General features: G+C 27.2%; 4 protein-coding genes across 4 annotated transcripts; 3 read left to right on the top strand and 1 right to left on the bottom strand.

Annotated features, from left to right (window-relative positions):
- Window positions 1–2,377: 2,377 nt before the first annotated feature.
- On the bottom strand, window positions 2,378–2,816 carry OCT59_013931 (uncharacterized protein; the record flags this gene model as incomplete). Its single annotated transcript, XM_066141845.1, has 2 exons — window positions 2,378–2,492; window positions 2,560–2,816. The coding sequence occupies 2 exons, from the start codon at window positions 2,814–2,816 to the stop codon at window positions 2,378–2,380; spliced, it is 372 nt and encodes a 123-aa protein (XP_066001938.1).
- A 4,790-nt stretch (window positions 2,817–7,606) lies between these two features.
- OCT59_013930 (uncharacterized protein) lies at window positions 7,607–9,029 on the top strand (the record flags this gene model as incomplete). Its single annotated transcript, XM_066141844.1, has 9 exons — window positions 7,607–7,616; window positions 7,755–7,771; window positions 7,909–7,971; window positions 8,059–8,083; window positions 8,153–8,160; window positions 8,314–8,345; window positions 8,429–8,483; window positions 8,737–8,842; window positions 9,013–9,029. The coding sequence occupies 9 exons, from the start codon at window positions 7,607–7,609 to the stop codon at window positions 9,027–9,029; spliced, it is 333 nt and encodes a 110-aa protein (XP_066001937.1).
- A 616-nt stretch (window positions 9,030–9,645) lies between these two features.
- Window positions 9,646–10,252, top strand: OCT59_013929 (uncharacterized protein; the record flags this gene model as incomplete). Its single annotated transcript, XM_066141843.1, has 2 exons — window positions 9,646–9,682; window positions 9,849–10,252. The coding sequence occupies 2 exons, from the start codon at window positions 9,646–9,648 to the stop codon at window positions 10,250–10,252; spliced, it is 441 nt and encodes a 146-aa protein (XP_066001936.1).
- A 7,815-nt stretch (window positions 10,253–18,067) lies between these two features.
- On the top strand, window positions 18,068–19,284 carry OCT59_013928 (uncharacterized protein; the record flags this gene model as incomplete). The annotated part of the gene is made up of 1 exon (XM_025313270.2): window positions 18,068–19,284. The coding sequence occupies one exon, from the start codon at window positions 18,068–18,070 to the stop codon at window positions 19,268–19,270; it is 1,203 nt and encodes a 400-aa protein (XP_025187614.1). The 3' UTR covers window positions 19,271–19,284.
- Between the last annotated feature and the right edge of the window lie 5,482 nt (window positions 19,285–24,766).

Here is a 24,766-nt window from a genome sequence, read left to right as displayed (position 1 = left end):
TACGGAAAAATAAATTATACGAACATCAGAATTTTCTTGATTCAGAAAGATTATTGAAACTAAGTGAGAAATGTTGATTATTGACTTTTCTGCTTTCTAATTTGTTTTCTAATTTGTTTAATTAATACACTCATTATTCATATTATCATCAATTTTTCAACCATGTGCTTTAATTTCTTCTGCTGTTGGTCAACATGAAGGATTTGCATCTAAACAAACATCCGTTAATTAAACCATAATTAATTGATGCAATTTTAACCTAAGTCCTACACGAATACTTACAGTTAATTATTCATTGTGGCTTACATCGCGATAACAGAAATTATTTTATACATAATTATGCGAGAAATCCTGCTACTTCTAGGGATACTAATACACTTGGAGACCCTTACTCGGGTTTCCAAAACTATAAATAGCAGTCTCGGTATATTTTTTTTCTCTAATTTGCAGATCTACATAATCTCAATATGTTGTGAACAGATAAATCTTTCTTGATAGATATCACCAAGCCTAAACGCAATTGATGCATATTACGAATCTTCTTTTCCCAATTTAAGTTATTTTGAACTACATAACGTTGTAACCTTCCATACTCTGCATAATCTAAACAATCGTATAATTTTGTGTTTCAGTTCTTGAGTTATCCCACAGAACTTAATAATAGATCCTGAATTAAGATACGTAATGTAATGAAAATATATTAATAAAAATGATTACTAGAATTTAATCAAATAATAGATAATTTACATATACCGACCTCATGGATTAATTCTAATGAAACATCTTTTAAATCATTTAAATATTCCAGGCACAAAACCTTTCTTAATCTCGTTTTTTATCGTCTCATATTTTATCAATCCATCGGCCCATTTTGCTTTATAAACTTTACCAACCCATCTTTTACAATAAATTTAATAAAATCTTTCTTTCGTAAGGCATCCGCTCCAATACTTCAAAAAAAATATTCACCTGCTGGCCGTCAAATGTCTGTTACCATTTGTCCAGTTTTTGAAATTTTGTTGAAAATGTTTTGCATTACATGTAAGACACTAACTAAAATTAAAATTATCTTCTCTTTACCTCTTTACCTCTAACGGATGTTCACAATCACATGATAAAATAATATTTAGCTTACCATTCAGGCGCAGCATGCTTTGATATCCCGTGATAGAACTGTTGGTTTAATTTTAAAGAAGTAAAAATATATTGTATGTTTATTTTTTTAACCTGTAGTATGATAATATAAAAATAAAATCTAAAGTGTTATGCTTAATGGGCATGTTAGTAAATAGTAATTAGCAATTAGGCTTAATTATATAATCAAATTAAACTATGGCTTATTTTGAAAATTGTTACCGTCAACTTTTTTTAGCGTTACATTGTAACTCAAATATAATTATTATTGAAAATTGCAAATTTATTAATGCAAAGACGCAGAGGAAAATTTCTTCAAGAGTTGCAAAATTATTTAAATGTACTGTATGTCGGCGGGTGATACTTTAATCGTATACTTTGACATCAATATTTGGCAGTGACAATATAGGTATTTTGCAAAGTAGTACTGTACGGTAATACAAATTCGGACTGACTTTAACCCTTTTTGTTCGTACGTACGTTTCTAACAGATAAATTTTTTTATACTAGTACGTACGAATGCTTTAAAAATTTTCGTTCTTTTTTGAATTTTCGTACAATTTAAAATTTTCATACATGTCTTGTTTTTTTAATAAAATACTTTATGTTAAAAAATATAAATATATCAATTATACTCTTTGAAGATAAGCTCTATAATAATAAAATTGACTCATAGAGTCATAATAATTATATAAACCTGTTCAAATTCAGAATTTACCAATTCAATTGGAAAGTTTTCAACATCGGAATATTCATATTTACAATTATTTTTCTTCTCAAAGCAGTAAAGATTAAAAAGAGATATTTATGACAAATATATTACATTACAAATATATTCAATTATGTTACTCAATATTATGTAATTGTAACATTTTCATTATCGAAAGTTCTATCATATGATGCTACGATGTAAAATTATTAGTACGGAAAATAAAAATTTATTTTTAATAGTCCGTCTAAGTACGGAAAAATTAAAAAATTTCTTTCGAACATCCGTCCAAATTTGTAGTACCGTACAGTACTATTTTACTATATATTCTGACAATATTAGGTACGTTATCATCATCGTTCAACTTGTCACAACTACGTATAATCAGTTAGTTTTATTGTAATGTTAAAAATAATTAATTGGTAAATATTAGAGCCAAAACCGAAAAAAAAAAAATAACATGAACCAACAAAACATAAAATTGCTATAACTATTACAAATATAGAAAAACATAATTGTTTATGGATTAACTCGTTATTTAATTTCCGATTGTTCTTTGTGCTCTGGCAAGTAATTGAAAGCTTCAGAAAGAATCAGATGAGGTTTTGAATTTTCTACTTGACCTTTAAGATATTTTTTAATTCTTAATCTAATAACAATAATAGAATTAATGTGTGCAATAAATTCAAATTATAAATTAAATATAGTCGACCAACCTGTCATTTGCAGCATCAGCATGAGAGAGAAATTGACCAAAGTAAAGCCGGACATTTTGACAATCTTCTACTTTCTTCCAATCACTTTCATTATTCTGAGCCAAAGCTGTTTCTATTAAGTTTAAATATTCCTTCGTGTTCGTCGGCGGACGTGTAGTTGTAATAAGAAGAAAAAAATATTTAGGACCATCTTCCCGTTTCTTACTAAGTTTTTGAGCGATTTGTTCTCTTGTGATAATTCCTACTTGATCACACATTTATGGAAATTTTATTATTTGTCGATATCTAATAATTTTTTTATCGTTCTTTTTGCAAGAAAGACGATTAGTAGGAAAAAATGAGCACTGTAGAGTATATTTGAATAAAATTATGGTAGTACATATGCCAACTCAAAGGTTTAGATCATGAAACTTGTGACCAAACCATGTTTTCAAAAATGTGTCACTCGTAAACAATAACAGATAAAAGATAGCAAAACAATATTAAAATGTGGAAATTGAGCTTACTTGAATAAGTAGTTCCGACATTGATCTCCATATACAAATTCTTATTAGGCTTATCTACTAGGAAGTTGCATGATCTGCAATTAATGATATCGCGATACCCTCTTGAAATCAAACAATATTAATATATTTGAGAATATTTAGTTTTCTTTTAATGTATAACCAAATATGGATAAATTGTATAGTTTATTTACAAAGGACGAATTGTTATTATGCATTGTAATACCAACCTTAATTCTTTTTTCAGCCCATTTATTGAAAAAGGCTTTCACAAAAATAATGACCTACATAGTACACAGAATTATAGCTGCGACCCGTTACCCGTTCACCCGGATACAATCCGTGTATACTCGGGTATTTATGAGTATCCGGGTCATGGAATAGCAAATGGGTAAAATGGGTAATACCCGTTTTGTATCCGTTTTGTGTTCATCGATCATCATGTCCACAAATTCTAGGACGAAACAAAAGGTGGAAGAATTCAAAAAGTGTATATAGAAAAGTTAACTTTGATGAACGACAACATTACCAACTGTTTATTCTTTCTTTTAGTTACATATTAATATAACCTTTATTAGAATTTTTTTATTATTTCACAGTTTTTGACGAAAACAAATTTTTGATACACATTTTAAAGAACAGTAGAATCAAAATGAAAAACGTAAGCGACAAGCTGAAGGTCGACTTAGAGAACAGATGTTCAGATTTATTAGCTGATCTTCGAAAATACAAACGGAATGAAGATCCACATGATATGAAATATGAAAGCGAGCGTGAAACTCCACTTGATTGGTGACTCACATTTGATGAAAATGATAGCTCTAATTTAGTTGATACTGCAGTTATTTTTAATAATGCCTTCCCAAGCAGGATGACGAAAGAAACTTTCTACTCTTGGATGGTTCTTTGGAGATCGCCAGAATAGACTAACATGTTGGAAAGATTTGTCTCAACAAGAATTAAGAGATTCGGTAAATGGAACCATAAGATGAACATTTATTTCAATCCATGAAGGGCCTTCACAATTAGAAAACCAAACCAAGCTTTTAGTGTAACAAATAATACTCTTGTAATTTCAGAATTCATTGATCGAACTTCTTAATTTCAAACTAATATATTAATGCACAATAATATAAATATACAAATCGAAATATGAATTATAATGTTCAGGATTTAGTAAATAGAATGTTTGAAGAGGATTGTAAGATTGACGCGTAATTAGATCACATTAACAAAGAAATTTAATAAAAAATGTAGACATTTTTAAATAATAAATTGCTTTACGTAATAAAATTGGAAGAGCATATGATTTAACAAGTTTAAACAATTTCAACAATGTTGGTTTTTTGCCTTAATTATAATTATGTTAAAACTCATCAGTTAAGTCGGCATCACTATACCCGGGTATATGTGTATCAGCTTGAGATGTCATATTTAAAGATGTATTTGAAGTTGCATCTTCAGTCATTTTAATGAATTATGAAATAAATCTATAACGAAAAATTATATATACTATCAAAGAATGTAATGTCATCAAACAAATTATATACAAAAGTTTAATTTTTATTTTAAACATAGGTTTTAACTAAGAATTTAACTTTATAACAGCTTTTAACAATTGCAAGCTGCAACAACTAGCAAATACTAAAACTCTAAATGTTTAAACTATTTTATCATTTAGTTTCAATTAAGTTGGCATCACTGCCCCGGGTAATTACTCCAACCGAAAATTAAATTTTGCCAGAGTTAAGATGTTAACTCCGCCAGAATTTTAATATCGGCTAGAATTAAGGGCCATATGGATTTTTGCTTGGCGAATGAAATTTTTTATTATAATATACGGGACAAGTATATTTATTTACATAACTCTCCAAATCTAGCGGTTTGCTACTAGTGAAAATCCTTATGTTAAAGATTCTTTCTTTTTTAGGCAGTTTTTTTCAAGCCACTGTGGATATATACCGGAAAGTAAAAATTAACTTAAAATTTATTTTTTATTTAACGAACATTAACTGGTCGGTTTTCTTCTTTTTTTTAGGTAGTTTTTGGGCCTTTTTGGACATGGAATACCGGCAAGTAATATAAAAATTGGTTTTCACTTGTATTTCTTCGTAACTGATTAATACGTTCCTGATTCTCTCGTTGATCCTGAAAAATTGTTGATGAGTCAACCCATCACGGAACTTTCTTCCGAATTTCCTTAAACTTACCTTTATTACTTCAACTGTGTAGGCGGAAGTGACATTTACTCTCATTTCCTCGTGATATTCAAGTTCGTAAACGAATTTCCTCATTTCGACAGATGAGAAAGATGAATTAAAATTATCTAATAACTTCTTCACTTTTTTCCGTGCGCTAGCGTGAACATTAACTTTATCATTATACCGTTGTAATATTGCGTATAGTTCATCTTTGAAATCTTCTATAGTATCTACGGATAATTAGGTCGTGCAAATTTTAAAATTTCCATGATAGAATATTTTTTACTTAATGTATTGTCGAGATACTCCACTATAATAGATTCAAACATCTAAAAATAAGTGCAGATAATTGAGTTGTTTATCCACTTGAAACATATTGACAGAATTAATTGAAAATTTTTATAAAGTGATTACCGTTGCGAGTCAATAATTTTGAAATGATAGAACGCGTTCTAAGCCTGGGAATGGGAGTGGGAATGGGGATTTGGGAATATATATAGAAATCAATTGTCACATAAATAGTTAGACGATTCATAATTTTTAACCTTTTGTGGAATGATCTTACCACCTCGGGCGTCCTTATCTTACGGAGGCCGGGGGGCAGAGACCCGGGAAAATTCCATTTTTATAATTAATGAATAAATCAGAATTTTTGCTGTATTATGGAATAAAACGGAATCTTTATGATTTTTAACAATTTTATTCCGGCACGTGACAACTAGCCAATCATTATTGCATATTTTATTGATAGAAGTCTAACTAAAAAATGTGATTTTGCAATTTTGCAATATCTATACAGTTTTTGACTAAAAATTATTGTTGTGTCACTAGCGCAACCTAAGTTGGCCTGCATTAAGATGTAGGCCGGCTAGAATTATCAAATGTTTCTTACTATAATTGGTAATTTTTTATCGGAATAAAATCGGAATTTTTTTCGTTATCGTGATAAAAATTTGCGATTTAATATCGGAATAAATCCGGGTCTCTGCCGGGGGGTTTACAATCTTAACGTACACCTGGCGGCCCGAGTTTAGGAGTTATGCACGTGCACGTGCGTTAATTCTGGCTAGTTCCGTACGTTAATATCGTACGCCCCCAGTGTACGTTAAGGAAACCAAGGAAACCAAGGAATACTGAACTATGTACTGTATCTCTATTTGTCACCTGCATAATATGTCACCTGTGTTGGTGTGTGGTATAAAGCTTGTGTTGTACAAAAAGATCAACAAATCAAATATGATCACGTGACAGTGCATTAAATGATAAAAGCGAACGCGCGAACTTGAATTATTACTCACATTCACGCGTATCCCTACTGTCGTTAGGCTATACCGTCCTGCGTTCAGATGCTTGGAGACAGTCTGCCGAGCTGTCCTTAAACATACGTGTTTAAGGCCCTAGTCCCTGCATGCTGTTTTCTCCAGGATGCGTTCACTATACCTACTGTCGTTAGGCCATACCGTCCTGCGTTCAGATGCTTGGAGAAAGTCTACCGAGCTGTCCTTAAACATACGTGTTTAAGGCCCTAGTCTTTGCATGCTGTTTTCCAGTATACAGTTGGCTGTGACATGAAATAATTTATATACCATTACTATGTTCAATGGCAAATTCCCGAAGTGGGCAAATTTTATTGATTTTTCAGATAAAAAAATGCTAGAGAAGCGAATGAAATGAATGATGCTATCAAAGAGGGTGGAAGTACGCGGATCCTAGGCCATTTAATGCGAGTCCCAACATCACATTATTTCTTTGCTTTCTCAGATTTCTTATAAATTTCTATACTAATTGTTTTTTTCCTATCGCTATTGAGATTTTCAGCCCCATCTACACTAGATTTTTGAAATAAATATTCCACAAATATCTATGTATATCGACATCACTCCCACAAATACGCGTGATGATTTTCTCGGCAAAGATCAAAATGCCGATATGTAACAAGAAGAGTAATAGACTGTCCGGTTTGTTTTGGAACATCTAAAGTGATGGAAAATCGATTAACATCGTGATGACATGTTTTAAGAAGGTAGCCGAGCAATAAACCAACTCACTTTATTATTACTTTACAGAAAATACGATGCAAATAATGGTAAGTTAGATTGGTTTGATTAATTTTGTTTGATTTTTATTTACTTTCATGAGGCAGATAAAAGGATTCACTAGCCAGGGCATTACCTTTTTATACAATTTGCAGGATTGATTTGGAATACACTTTGGTGAAAAATTACGTTATATCACGAAAATCTGTTCAACGGCATCCCCTTAATTTAACAATAAAGAATTTAACGTTATCCATATATAAAGATCATCAAGGGGCCTCTTTTTTTATGTAAGAATTTTGAGAACATGCGAGAAAGTTTGAGACATATGGGCCGATATGACACATTTACATAGTAATTTTTTTGTTTATTGCTTTTCGGCATGTTCGGAAATTTTGCACCTAACCGGCTAAAGTTATGGTGATTATCATGAATGTCCAACAGGGGTTCTTGAGTCGATGGGTTTTTTAAAGTATTTTTTATTTCTCTTTTTTATTTACTTTTTGTTTCTTCGTTCCAATTTTTTTTTAGACTATATTATTTTTATTTTTATTCTTTATTTCTTTATCTAATTTTTTCGTTTTTTTCTTATTTTCTTTGTTTTTTCAGCTTGGCTTGAAGGGGTGGAATTTTTTCCGTCATTCTTACTTTAGATTCTTGGTCTCTAGAGAGGTAGAATTTTTCGGTGAAGAGGGGAGTTTTTTGTTATTTTTTCGTTTTATTTTTTTATTTGTTCTAATTTATTGTTTATTTCATTAGTTTTCTGATTCTTTTAACTTGGAAGGTGAGTCTTTATAATTTGTTGTCGCTTTCTTTATTTTTTCGTTATAATTTTATTTCTTTTTTTTTTCAGATTCCTTGGTCCTTTGACTTATAGAGGTAGAATTCTTTGTTTCTTTAACGTGGAGATATAAGCCTTCATCATTTGTTATTGTTTTCGTTTATTTTTTTTATTTGTTCTAATTTATCGTTTATTTTTTTTTATTTAGTTTTCTGGTTTCTTTTGGCTTTAAGAGTGAGATTTTCGGTTCTTTTAACTTGGAGAGGTGAGTCTTACCATTGTTATTATTTTTCAATTCTTTTATTTTATGTTTAATTTAGTTATTTGTTTTTTTTTTGGATTCTTTAGTTCCGAGAGAAATGGGATAAGATTAGGTGTTCACATATTTCATTTACGTCCAACCGTTGCGATTTAATCATACAAGATGGGGATGGACTGTCAACTCACACTACATTTAATCCACCTATATCAATTCTTATCTTTGATTCAAATTTACTGAAGCTGGAGTTTGTTATCCATATATTATGGGTAATTTTCTTAAAATATGTAACTGTTAATTATTTCCTTAGTGATTAGGGTCTGCTTTTGCTGGAGGAGGCAAAGGCTATGTACCTTCTCTATAAAGGTATTTAATTTTCTATAGGTTAAGGATGTAGTTCCCTTCCTTCTTTGTTGTTAGTTTCTTGCGATGTTGGTCCGAATGTGTGACCTCTAATAAACTATTGCATATCAATGATGGATATTACCTGATAATACTAGAAGGTACATAATTTCTTGACTTCATAAATAGCATGTCTGATGTTTTTTTAAAAAAATGAATAAAGTAAAATATTTCAATAATAATAATCGTCAATATTAAAATTTTTCAATATTATGCCATGATCATAATAATTTAATGAAATTGGTTATTTATTTAACTCTTCAAAAACAAGGAAGCAGCGGTAATTAGTTTGAGCGTTATTGAGAATTGGTATCACCAATGACCAGTTATCCGTAATCTTTTTTTAAAATATTTATGATCGATTTGACATGTAATATATTATAGTGGGCAAAAAGAAAAAAAAAATTGTTCATGTTTATGAAATTATATCATTAGGTTATTACCCTACGTACTATTGTAAGAAAACACAAAAAGCGGATTAAATACTAATGAATATGATATACCAAATGATTATGGTTATGGTACATTTCGCTGAAAGCCATTTCGCCGAAAGGATGTTTCACCGAAAAATAGGGCCAACATTATGCAGAATTATAAATACTGTAACTCAGGCCAGAGATTATTTTTTGAAATACAAAAATTACGTTGAGTAAAGATGTAAAATTTTCACTATCATTTCATGATGATGGAGATCTTAAAACAATTGAATCTAAAAAACTGGTAGTCTTATCAAGCTTTTTGTAATGTGCTTATATTTTTAAGATTTATTATTAACTATATTAAAATATCAATTAATCTAATGTTATTTTATTAAGAAACGTAATTTTTCTCCCAATACAAATGTTTCAGTAACTTATTTGTTTGGATTTGATTCCAAAATTAAGATGGCAAGCTGTTAGTAAAAATGGTTATTGTAAGCATGAATAAACAGACGAGTATGAGTATGTTCGTACACTAAATATTCAGGAATGGTGCAGTGGTTGTAATTGTTTTGTATTTTCACAATTTAATCACATTATTAAAAATAATAAAAGAATTAGTTGTATGTTATGTGGATATGACACTAATTTTGGTTTGTGTCTGAATTAATTTCTTCTGAATGGATAGAATCAACTTTGGATAAAAATTTTATTCAAATTATTTATTTACCTTGGTGGGATACTTCAATTTATTATTTAACCTGTAATGAACTTTTAAAATTAAAATCTGACAGCCAAAAATGGTGTTCATATTGCTTTATAATTTATACAGGATGTAGATATTGTTTGACAACAAATATTACTTTTGGAATTACAAATCAGTCTAAATGTAGAAAATGTAAAAGAGTTATTGATATTGATGTTACAGGCATTGAGTATAATTTAGAAAAATTTATTAGTAGAATATTCATTAATAACAATATTGTTAATTGGGAACAAGGGTCAAATGTAGTGGATTTAGTACTATATCAATTTATGCAGAAACTTGAATATCATGATTTTAATCCTATTAAAGCAAATGGACAAATTTGATTTATTTCCTTTAGTAATAATATAAATAAATATAATTATTGTAAAACTAGCTATTCTTTAACAATCTTTTTTGAACAAAAGTATTGCAAATATTGTTTATATTTGTATTGCAAGAACTTAAGTGACAAAAATGTATGTTTATTAGATGTGCATATAAATAATACTAATTCATATTGTACTGAACATAAATCAAAAAATATTGAATCATATATACAAAATATTCAAAAATGGTATATAAACTGTTTTGGAATTTATATTTTAAACAAGCAATTACAAAATATTCATTTAATATGAATTATTATTATGAAAAATAAGATAAAATAAGTAAATATGAAAAGAACTGTAAATTACAGCAGATTTCTTTAAATAATATTGAGTTTGGATGGATAGAATCAACTTTAACTAAAATAACTATATATTTGCATACTAGATGTAGATATTGTTTAATAACAAATTTTGTTTTTAGATTTATATATCAATTTTAGTGTAAAAAATGTAAAAGAATATCATCATTTTTTCTTTTGACACCAAAAATATTATGAAAATTTTTTTGTTTCTACAAAAATTAATGCTGATAATTACAAACAGATTGCTAATTATATTAACTGTAATAAAAATTCTAACTTATATGGATTTTATAAGTAAACTTAATTATTTTTATTTAAAATATATTTTATATTCAAATTTAGAAAATAATGACAACTTTTCTATATCAATTATATTTATTTTTTATAATAATAATAATATATGTAATTATTGTAAAAATAGATATTCTGTAATATTACTTAAACAAAAATATTGCAAATATTGCTTAATCAGGTTTCACTTTTCTCTAGAGTTTCGCCAATTTTTTAATAAGACTTTCATATAGTTTCAGCAAAGTTTTGCCATTTCAGCATTTCGCTAACTTGCCAAAATCCTCTAATTTCTCTAGCAACCTTAGGCTCAAGAGATTTAGATTTTTTTATATACGATATTCAAAAATAGTATATTGCTCTGAAATTTTATACTTTAAATAGATTATTACATAGTATTTATTTGAGATGGAAAATAAAATAAAGTAATTCCTATAAAAAAAGAATGTTCAGAAATTGTAACTAAAAATGTTTCATCAAAGAATATTTATTTGTCTATAAAAATGATGTTGCAAATAAGTAATTGCAGAATAATTATTAAAATCTAGTATATATCTACAATTCTGTAATCTGTAATTAGCCACAATTTCACAATTTTTTGCAATTTTGCAAATAATTTGTATGCATTTGAATTTTTCTAATATGATTCTATAACTTTATGCAGGAAGTACAAAAAACACTATTAGGACCCTAAACATTACTAAAACAATTCAGATTCTGTGTAACTAAAATTTTAAAATGCGATATCTTGGTCAATATTATACCTAAAAATATATATTATATATCAAAATATTCGTCTCATTGAGACAAATCTAACAAGCCAAAGATCATTAAAATCCAATTACTGGATCCCAAAATAGCAAAATTTGAGGCTAAAATTTACATATAATTTTATATATTTGGAACAGAAATTAATTATAAGATTTATACAAATTTAGATCTGAGTTTTTTTAGTAATATTTAGGGTTTTATACTATCCTTGTTAAAGATAAGTACAGTTTTTGAAGTATAAGAATTGTATATAATTGCTATATTTTTTTGTAAAAGTAAATAAAGTAAGTAGTAGCTGAATAGCATTTTTTTGATATCTAGATTACTGCTGATTCACAATTTTTTTTTTGTTTTCTTATCAAATGTGATTTTTGCCAAATCATAATAGCATTTACAAATGTAAATAATTGTAGTTTCATCTTTATCATCTAAAAAATGAATGCCCTTAGACAGTTGGAAGAATTCTCTGCATTCAACATTTTTATCCTTTAGGGCATTTCAAAATCTTTTTGCATCTTTGTCTGTATAAAAACAATTATCTAAAATAAAAGGTTCAAAAATGATAAAAAAAATTAGTATGTCATATTCAAGTTAACTAATTATTATAATACAAAGGCTTCATCTAAATTGGTAGGAAATTAGAAAAGACAAAGTTGGTTACTGAACAAGATAATGTTATAACCAATTAAAGGCTTATCTTGATATTTATCTAAATTCACAGTTAACATGACAAAGAACAAAAAAAAAGTTTAGTCATAGCATTACAAATATTATAATATGCTAACAGCAAGTATTTTATCTAACATATCAGGTATAGTTTCAAGGAAATTTTTTAAAAGACTCTGTTAAACTTCTTTTGTTTAATAAGAGTTTGTAAAGGCTAAAAATAATTCTTCTTTCATTTCATAATTTTTAATTAGATAAATTTTTAGTTTATTCACTTCTACTTGTTTAAGATCAAAACTATTGATTATTTCATAAATATTAGACATATTATTAAGAATGTATATGTTCTAGATTTGAAAGAAGATAATAGAATGAATGATTTTCTGAAGAAATTTATATTAGACTTATTAATTATTATATACTGTATAGCACTGCATACAGTACCTCCTTGTAATAGTACCCCCTTCAAAAAGTACTAGGATACTATTATTCAAATTCACATTCAGGTATTTTTAAAAAATAATACCCCAGTACTAAGGGGCATGTCAGAAATCAGCTGATTTGAAAGGGGATGTTGTCATCTTCCCCAGTATCACCACAAAAATTTTCCACCTCCACGTGATCATAAAAATTTGTCACCGGCGTCACACCCTTCCTGTTTTCCATTTTACTATGTATTCCAGGGACTTAATTTTTTTCAGTGTGTAAAATCCTATTTGTCACGCCTTATCTGTCACATGCTTGATTTCTTAATGCTGGCCGAGACATATAATGCCGGCCAAAAATCACGTGGGGAGGAAATTCTGGGGTAAATGATGTTGTCGATATGGTCACGTGAAAATTATCTATAATTTTATTGGTTGATTTTTTTGTATGTGTATTCTCTTCGATCTGATGCAAAAAAAACTTTTCTTTTTAAAGACTTACTGTACATCTGTAGCGAACTTGTGGTGAGTGGTGGTGTTGGACTGTTGAATTCATAAATTATGTATTATAACTTTTAATAGCATCTCACCCTTATACTAATAAACATGTTTTTATAAAAATGTGTACTTGAGCCCTCGAGATTCTTAATGTGTTTTTCATGAAGATTTTCAACAATGTAGTACGTGTCTGAGAGGATTGGTGGAGGATGAGAACGTATTTTTTGTTTTGAGCTAGTGTCCTAACAACGAATGTATCTCTTCATGCAGAAGAAGCAACATTCTCACCTTTCTCCCATTGATAGACTTTGATTAATAAATTTTGGTATGAGCTCGACTCTATAAACTTTTCTAAATTAAATTCTTTGATCTGTTCAGATTTCGATCGAGAACTTAATCTCACTATACTCGTTTAATTATAAAAAAAAAAAAATATTTATTATTGAAATATTGAAATTAATAATTTTTTATTTTTTTTCCGTGTTTTTTTTTCACATGAGTAATTAGTAAATTTTTTTTTCATAATTATTTTTTCGTGGTTTTCACACGAATAATTAGTTAAATTTTTTTTTTGCATAATTATTTTTCGTGTTTTTCACATTATTATTTAACTAAAGTAAATGAAGCTTAAGGTATGTAGAGAACGAAATAATAATTTCTAAACTTTAATAATAAAGGTGTAATTTAACCATTAATGTGAGAAGAAAAATGTTCCTATTATTCTTAAGTAAAACTTCACCACCTTACCTCATTTACTTATTTACTCCATAAAATTTTGTAATAAAAAAAAGAAGTAAATAAGACGAAATACATTGCTATTATCATTATATTGAGAAAATCATGTAATGTTCGCAGTTTGATCACGTGTTCATGATAACGCTGGCCATTTTATCACGTGTTTGTGCATAACTCTGCATAACTCTGGAAAAACCTGTCGGGCAAATGCAAATCATCCGTCGGGAAATCGTTCCGTAACCCATTAGATGTATTAAAAAAAAAATGGTAGTGAACTTATAAAAGCACCATCCTCTAAATGCAATATATGAAAAATAATATCATCAATGAATGAAAATATTGTGATATTCTTTTATAAGCTGCTAAGCGTATTTAAGTCAGAGAAGAAGGTTAAAATACTCTATATATGATAAAAAATATAAATATAATAATTTCATACTTCGATACCAACCATTATCTACTTAGCATCTTTTTCTGAACTTTCTAGTATTTAACTACAAAAGAGTCAATCAAATAACAATTAGTGAATAATGTAAAAATGTCCAAAGAATCATATAATAAATCACGTAAAAAAAATAGGAATTACAAAACTTAAAGAAATTTTAAAAGAAGACTTTTATTTTTTTAAATAAATCATTATATTCTAAAATTTTTAATTTATTACAAATCAAATGTGATGACCAGCTTCTCATGGTTGGACATAAAATTGTTCAACCCAAATTGTTCAGTGAACTTATCAAAAAAATGCCAAGAAATATAATCATTAAATCAGTATTATATAATAATGTTTAAATACAAAGGACAGATAACGCCATTACTTTATTTTATTTAAAAATTTATTTAAACAAAGTTAAAAATAAAATCAAAATTCAACATTCATTACATTTATGTAAAATCCATTCAAAATATATATATATATATATTCTTTAATTGTTTTGTAAATAATTATTTAAATATTATTGATCTTTGCCAAAATTACCATATTTTATAATGAGATTAATTTAACAAAAATTCTTTGTCACAAAAATAAATCTTATGATTCGGATTTGCAAAATTTTAATTGGATCGTTGTGTTACCTATTAAAATTACGCTTAATTAAAAATAATGTCACACGAGAAATTTTTATTACACAATTAATAAAATTCTTTTTTAATAATATTTTCTTTCTATATCTAAACTAATTTGTTCAGATTTTTTTTAAAAAAAGTACACTAAATTCCAAAAGGAATTAACTAATTAAAAGTAATTTGATAAAGTATTTTATGTTCATGTATCATATATATATATAATCCTTTAAAACGTTATCATGATTATTGATAATTATTATGTGCATGATTCAATGATAGAAAAATTTAATGTGTTAGAAAGACAAAATAAATAAAATGAGCTAGAAATTCTTTTAATACAATATTTCAAACAATGTTCGTAATAATTGGTTAACGTATTCAATGATAGAGTAATAGAGCAAAATATTCCGCTGAATTATTATGACCAACTAATTAATGTTATTTTTGAATGACCGATTCAATCTGATTTGTCATCATGATCACATGATTTGTTGGAATGTTCGCAATACACTTATATAAAATATTAAAATTTTTAATTCTAGTTTAAATGATCTTTTAATTCATAATCCTTGATTATTAATTACATTAATCAATAAATTATTTAAATACTCTATTTGTAAACGATTTACAAATTGCAGGAATAGGATTTATAAAATTTCATCTTTTGATGACAGAAGGAACTATTAGGTGACTTGGAAATAGATGGATTGAAATAGACATTGTGTTGAAAAAAAGAAAAATACACTGTTAAAATATTATTATTATTATTATTTTAAAACAATAAATTTTATGGTAAAGATTTACCTAAACAAAGAAATCCCTAATTTTACGTCACTAACCTGATCAGCATAATACTATAAATTAATTAAGGAAAAGTTTTCAATCCAAATTTGGAAAATAATATTTTAAACTTGCTCTTGTTGATATTCTTTCCTATAAAGTCAAAATGGAACAAGGTTTCGTTATAACGAAGATAAACGAAGTCGATGTAACAATAACAATGTAATAAAACAAGTGGATCAATAAGGTATCAATTAATATTGTATTAAAGAAATTTGGAAATTAATTATTCGATATTAATATATATATTAATATATTCTGAACAATTATGGTAAATTATAAATAACCTTCAATAATTATAATAACTATATCGTATTAAATAACCAGAAATTTTCATATAATCAATATTTCTTTATTACATCGAATTTAATTAAAAACTCTTTTACTTTTTACTCATTTAACAAATGATAATCAAATTTTATTGGTTCCAATTGTCAATGTCAAAGGAATATCATTTGCAAAAGTAAAAGTTATTAATAGTAGCTTTAAAAAAAAAATGTCGTACAAAATTATATAGTCATGGCTTTTTCATTGTTTTATTTTTTTTTAAGGTTAATATGATATGATTTTATCACTTCCCGATTTACATATTTTGAAACAATTAAATCGATCAATTTTATTGTTGTTTCAGTTAATGGAAATTCGAGAAAGAAAAAGAACAACAATCATTTATTTATAACTTCCAATTTACTAACTAAATTAATCAAATGTTCCGAAAATTCAGAAAAGAGAAAATTTCCATTTAACAAAACAAAAATTAATGGAAACGATTTCATATGAATATGAAATATATTTTTTGACATTTTATAAATTTCTTTAATATTATTTATATATTCATTTTATTATTATTTTAAAAATATTTATATTTTTTTTTACTTTTTTAATTTATTTTAATTTATTTTATTTATTTTATTTATTTTATTTATTTTTACTATTTTTTTTTTTATTATTATTTGAATATTTTAAGAAATCAATTATTCAACAATTTAATATAAAATGGAAATATAAAGAATACCAAAATATAGTTTTTACCGCCCAAAATTTGTAATATTTGGTATATTGGTATAAACAAATTTAATGGAATTGTTTATGTTGTAATATGACTAAAAATAGTAAGGTTAATGGTTTGAATCCTGGTAATTCGCCCAAATTCCAGTCTTCATTATTTTTATGCCCTTAAATATCATCAGTTTGTCCATTTAATCCATTTTCACTCTTGATCTACAAAAAAGAAAAAAAAAGAATAAAACGCTTTTTCTAAAAAAAAAATATTTTTTTATTTTATTTTTATTTTTATTTTTTTTTGTAAATATACATGCAGTTATCATGTTCACCGGAAAATAAAGGAAAAAATAAATTTTTTTTTTTTTTTTTTTTTGTCTTTATTTTACAAAAATAAAAAATAAAAAAATTATTTATACATATATTTTTTTTTATTCAAATAATAATAATAATAATGTATGTTTTTATTAATTAGAAACAAAAGGTTTTATTTAATTTAACGGTAAATTACATTTTCTTCAAAAAAAAAAATAATATCATGATTGTAAGTTAAATATAGAATATAGAATACTGATATTAATTGCCTATTTTAAATATGTATTATTATATAAATTGAGTATTAAAAAAATTTGTCGGAAATATCGGGCGATCACGGGTATTTTCCGAATATCGCTCTTTTAAAAAATTATACTCTTAATACTCTTAATTATCTCCCTTTTCTTTTTCTTTTCTTTAATTATTTCTCTCAAATTTTTTTTTCTTTTTGAATAGAAGCGAATTCTCTAATAATTTTCTCATATCATACATATACAGTAAGTTTATATTTCGACCGATTTTTGTCACAAAAATTACCCATCAAGGCGTCAAACCCGAAATTGTTTCACCAATAGTATCATTAAAACAATGATGATTATTTTAATTGCCGAATTTATTAAAACCATATAATTATATAAATAATCAATAAATACCAAGATTTTTTTTTCTTACTAAAAAAAAAGAAAAAAAAATAATAAAATAAAATAAAAAATCACATATCACGTATTTTATATACGTACATATCAAAATTTTGATTTCTCTCTCTTTTTTTTAATCGTATTTACAAAATAAAAATATTGTCTTCTTGAAAAAATTCATATTGTTCTTTAAAAGTTTATTCTCTTGAAAGTAAAAATTCAATGGATATTTCATCTTCATCGCGAACTCGTGACTCACAAAGCGATAGTAGTATTATAGATAATACTACGAACGTAAATACCGTAACCACCGCAAGTACTCCAATAACACCTCTACCTCAAAACAATTCTTCCCTAGTTCTCATATTAGATGAAGCGCCTCCACCACCTTATCCTACAGATTCAAAATTACAAATTCCAACCCCGTCTCATTCAAGAGACCACACAACGATAACACTCACTTCTCCACCTGAATATACAAGTTCTGCTTCAATAATTACTACTCAGCCACAACCACAAATCATGTCACTTTCACCAAATAATAATAGATTTAGCGATATATCAACGACAAATACTACAAATGAGGATATGTCAACTCGTGCATTATTAAATGCGGCTCAGCAATTAAAATTTTGCAAGATATGTCAAGAATCAGAAGAATCAAGTTCTTCGAATGTTTTGGACTTTGAAACTTATAAAAAGGGAAAACTAATTTCTCCTTGTAAATGTAAAGGTTCACTTCAATATGTACATATTGGTTGTTTAAATCAATGGCGTCATTCTAATGTACGTGCGGAAGCCTCATATAGATGTGAAGTATGTAAATACGAATATAGATTTTATAGACCACGTATAGCAAAAATATTTTCAAGTAATTTGACTTTACATTTTCTTACCTTGACATTGTTATTATCTATAATATATTTAATGTCTTATATAGTAAAATTGATTATGCATAATAATGTTTCTCATGATCCAAATGATCCAAATGATCCAAATGATCCAAATAATGACCCTCCTCATAAATTACCTGGTAATTATAATTGGAGAGAGATTGAATTTTTGAACATTCGTGTTATAGAATATTTAATAGGTATTTTATTAGTTTCATGTTTTGGTTTAATATTTTTCTTAATTATGATTTGTTTCAGTGGGTTTAGTCATACAAGACATAGTTATTGTTATATTGGTGGTTGTGATAATTCTTTTTGTTTAAGTTATGGAGGTTGTTCTGGAAGTGATTGTTCTGGTTCTGGTAATGATTGTAGTGGTCTTTTTATTATACTCTTTTTATTTATAATTTCGATAATATTCATGGTAGGCTGCGCTGGTGCAACAATTGCCGCTTATCTATTAATACAAAAAATTATATCAATATGTCTTGGAAAAGTTCATGATCGTATACTAGAGGTTAATAAAGATTAATTAATATGCATATTTACTATATACTCTGAATGATCATATGCGTCACGTATTTGACCTCAAAGTGTCGTTTATTAGTTTGTAATTCACGTGAGTTTGAATTGACAGTGATACGGCTGTACTTCTAAGTTTGGTTAATCCGATCTCCAGTTATTCGGTTTGGTTTTACATGGAAAAGGACTTAAATCTATTTTAAAACCTAAAGGTGGAGGTAAAGTTAAGCCGAGGATGCATTATTTGTGTTAATTTTTTGCGTCTAAAAAAAGAAAAGTAGAAATTTCCATTTAAAAAAAATCATTTAATTACCTGATGTATTAAATAAAAAAAAACATGCACATAATATTATTGTTAATAAATTGTTTTTTTTTTTTATACTTTTCTCTTATAATATCGGTCCGAAAACATCGCGCAGTGAATTATTCGAAAATCGAAACTTTGAAAATATTGTTGTAAATCAATTGACGTAACTGAAACACTATTCTTGATATCCCTTACTTCACCTTTCACAAATTTCTATTTCAAAGTTTGCAAGAAAATATTTTTCATGATTTACATACATTTACCGAAAACACCGCGCAGTAAACTATTGAAACTTTGAAAATATTGTTGTAAATCAATTGGCGTAACTGAAACACTAGGACCCCGAGCTATACATAGAAAGGTCAGGTCCTGGTTATTTTGATTAAAATGAGCCTAGATCGCTTCCATTTGTGGATAATGCCGACCAGCATTACATAGTGCCGGCCCTGAAGAAATGGGTAGATCTAATAGTAAATGTGTGCCGATCTTCCCTGACCTATGTATATACAGTATAACTCGGGGTCCTGAAACACTATTTTTGACATCCCTTACTTCACCTTTCACAAATTTAGTTTACAAGAAAATATTTTTCATGATTTACATATATTTAGGAAACTATTACTATTTTATATCCTTCCGAGACAAAATTTATAAACGCGAAAAAAGACGTTAGACATTTTATCCAGTGATAAATTCATAAAATTCTTATACGCGCAAAGCGCATATCACAACCTATTAATTTCATATACAATATATATATATATATATATTAGATTAAATAATGATAGGCGCTACTAAGAAAAATGCCGCCTAACGAAATACGCAGGAAATAAAAGTAATGTACGCTGCGCCTACTGCGCGAATTCAATTTACATCACTGAATTTATTTTCTATCACAGTACTTTACACTCTATCTATTTCATTTATGCCGTATATGACTTCGTGTGACATATTAAAATTTTAATCCTTTTAAAAAATATTATTAACGTTAATTAAGTATGGGTTTTCTTGTATAGCATCGCTGTAAACCTAAGTTATGAAATCATTAGTATTCTACAATTAATTTGGTCACCAAAGTTTTAACATTGAGTTCAACTCTTTTCTTAATAGAATCACGTCAAAATTGTACCTGATTCTCACTTTATCTTTATTAAAATATCATCATTCTTTGACTTGAAATTTCCAACTTGTGGAATTAAACACATTAAATTATTTATTATATGTTCTTAATTATAAGTGAAATGTTTTTAATTTTCGAGAATTATTTCTCAATATTAAACGAGAATTAAAAATAATTTTATTTCTTATATGTAAACTTTTGGCAACAGATAATTCATGTAAATTACAAATTTTAATAATTTGATTAGTTAAAACAACATTACACTATATAATTCAATTCTAGCATCAATTCTAGCATGGATTACTTTGAAATGGTCTAAATGGTCAAACCTTCTTACAAAGTCGCCTTTATAAAATATAGTAGGCTTTTTAAAATTTTTCCGCTCATATGACTACATATTACATGATTACTAATTCTGCGATCCGAAAACGCTGGTCAATAAAAATTTTGATCTGTAGGTCTGTAGGATAACTCGTGTTGAAAGTCGTAGCTCGGTATATAGCTAATTAGAAAATGATAGAGGCAGCTGTTATCAAAGAAGGAGGAAGTACACGGATCCTAGGCCATTTAATGCAATTTCAGTACCATATTATTTCTTTGCTCTCTCAGGCTTATAAATTTCTACAGTTAACTTGTTTCTGTCTATATCGCTAACTACAGGACTTGATTCTTCTGGAATCCTTTCAAAGATCAAGGTTGGGAAATATGGCAAGTAATGTTACGTTCATATTCTTTAAACTCAATTATTAACAAGCAATTCAACATTCTCAACATTATTTTAACTTTATTCATCAATTAATATTAGTCCATAGAGAAATGGTATAAGACGCCTGCAGGTTATTAGGATTAAATGATGTGAATTTCGTTCTGCCCGTTAAAAAATAACGGTATGGAAAGGGTAATACGTCTTTTTTTTATAACTATTGTTAAATGCTACTATATTATGAATTGTGTTTGTGATTTGTCTAATCGTAATTTCATTTCGATAAAAAGTTTCTTTTTGGCAGAAACATTGTAATATTTATATTTATTATTCAGTCCACCGGATTTGATATCATTAGACATTTTCCATTCTTAAGAATTGAAAGTAAATCATGATTTTTATGCGAGCTTTTAATTAATTAAAAAATACAGTACATCAGCGATGTATATCTTCTTATTATTTATTTGTTCTGTGATAGATATTTTAAAAATTATATATAAAAATTTTCTATTTAGAATATACAGTATTTAAATTTTTTTAATTCGAATCAAAATTAATGTTAAAGACTTAAAGTAAAAAAAAAAACTACAAGTAATTGATTGAGATTAATTTTTATTTTTTCGAAAAATATTGATTATTAAAACAATTTAATAAAAATTATCGTCCATATGTAGTGATTGTATCCGGTAAGTATCCGGATAAAAAAATCCGTCACCGTTAAGAATTTTCATATCCGGATATCTGTTTTAAATAAACCGGATAGCATCCGGATAGCATCCGTTAATTTCGCGGATTGCTAAAAGATTTTTTTTACAGTAATGGGTTTCTTAGCGGATATCTGAAAATAATCCGTCAATATCATGTATCAATTGTATAAATTTTAAAGCCAATTAATTTAATTAGTATTAATTGTTTAGTAAGAGTTAAAAAGAAATCAGTCACGGACTTAAACACGAGTTTGAGTATAAGTAAGAATTAAGTCACAAACTAATATAATCCAAAAAATTTAATTGGTAAACAATGTTAAATAACAACATTTTGGTAAAGAGCAGTTTATTGACAAAACACGTACATCAAAAAATAAGAAATACTTTAATCTACAAAGTCTTCAAAATCATATTTATTTTGGGGTAATACAATAGTTTACTATAATATTATTGATTACGTTAGTGTTTCGTAGTTTTATTTTTATTATTGTCACGTTGTAGTAGTAGTTAAAGGTGTTGTGGCGGGTTTTCATATAACATTACCGAAGTCCATACGAATAGTGGATAGTTTAGTGAACCTATTTGGGTGTGCACTGTGCAGGATGGTATTAAGTCAGGACCGGGAAAACTATATATAAAGGTCACCGGAAAAAAATCAGAAAATCATATGAATGCGAACCATCTTATGATTGGTCAATTGGCTATTTATTCACATGTTTCCGCTCCAAAAACAGAAAAAGGAAAGATCTTCACTCAAATTTTCTTATTCTTGCGAACCAACACGTGACTTTTATTAATTATTTTTACGGTGACCTTTTTGAAAATTAAATATGGGTTCGAACCAAGAAAACCGGTGACCTTTATTAGTAGTTTTCCCGGTCCTATTAAGTCCCTAATAACGTTATAGTATAGTTCGATCGTGTTCTTTACTAAATGTTATATAATGTAGATCTTTTCCTTTTTTGTAATTTTTCTTATTTCCTAATAAAGTAATATTTTGACTTCGTTAAAAAAAAATAATTGGTAAACGGGTGTATCCGGGTCACGTGATACTCATCCGGATACCCGTCAACTAAAAAAAAAATATCCATTTTTATCGGATATCCTAATCTCTATTTGGTTGATGTCATATTACTCATATAGCGTGAAATTATCGATTATCATTTTATCAATATCATTCGGAATACTTTTATACTTTTGATTTATACGTAAAACAAACCAATTTATAAATACAGTAGTCAAGTAGTCAAGTATTATTAATAAAAAAAAAAATTAAAAATTAGAAATTAACATTACGCAGAAGAGGCAGAATAATTAAAAATAGAATTCTCTTTCATTATAACGAAAAACAAATCTACATAAATAAATAGCTTTTATAATAAAAATAAAAAGATTTTAAAAAATAACGTTATAAACTATTTATACTTTTTTTTTTATGATAAATTTTCTTAAATATTGCAATTTGCAAACTTTGTAATAACCCTTACAGCAAGGAAAAATACGGAAGTATTAAAAGAAATGTAATTCGTGAAATGAATTCAAATTTAAAATTTTATTTACACTTTGTCATATACAAACGAAAATAAGAAAATTTTTTAGGAATTGCTAAACTTTTCATCTCCCATCTTTTCCTATTACATCTTTTCACTTCTCACTATCTCCTTTCTCTTCCCATCATTACTTTTCGTTCATTTTCATTCCTTTTCGTCTCCCATCACGTCCTATTTTTCCTTTTTGTTTTCTATCAATTCCCATTACTCCTTTACTCCCTTTCATCTTTTATTATTTTCATTACTCAATCATTTCCTATTCTTTTTGTTTTCCATTATCTTCTTTCGACTTCCATCCACTATCAATTATTCCTTTTCATCTCCCATTATTCCTCTTTATCTCACCATTATTTACCGTTACTATCATTTTACATTGTACGATTTATGTTCGATTTCACACATAGCAAATGATTTTTTATATGATCTTAAATCACGTCACAACAATTCTTTTTCGTTTTCATTTCTATCACTTCCTATTACTCCTTGTCATCTTCATTTACTTTTCGTTTTCTATCATTTTTCATCTTATTCTCATTTCCTTTTCATCCTTCACTATTCTTTTTCACACTTTGTTTCTCTTATTTTTTTCATTCTCTATTTTTTTTGTCTCACATTTCTTTTTATTGTTATTTCGTAACTTATTTTGTCGTTATTGTTTCTTTTATTTGTATTGCTTCATTAAAAATAAATACAGTGACTTTTTATTTAAATAATGAATGGTTATTAATACCATTGTAAATGTGAGACTTCATAATATTATTTGAATAAATATATTTGCAAAAAAATTTAGTGAAAAAATTTTGTTTAGCCGAGCGAAAAATTTTAAAAAAATCAGATTAAAAATAGCTAATCAGAGAAATAAATTTAAACTTTTTATATTATACATCATGTGATATATTCGAAAAAAAAATCCCAGGCGACAATCACCCAGGCGATGTTTAGCAATTCCCGTTTTATATTTTCCAAAATTCCTGTGCAGACCGTGTATATGTTATGTAATTAGGTCACATGAGAAACAAAAATTAAATGTGAAATCGTTATAAAATCTGAGATTAATGTAATAACAATGGGACGAACTTAGAAATTTTACTCTAGTTTTTCTAGTTTTAAACAACCATA

This window comes from Rhizophagus irregularis, chromosome 21 (assembly GCF_026210795.1).
Source record: "Rhizophagus irregularis chromosome 21, complete sequence".
Classification (NCBI taxonomy): Eukaryota; Fungi; Glomeromycota; class Glomeromycetes; order Glomerales; family Glomeraceae; genus Rhizophagus; species Rhizophagus irregularis.
This window is presented reverse-complemented; position numbering and strand designations above follow the sequence as displayed.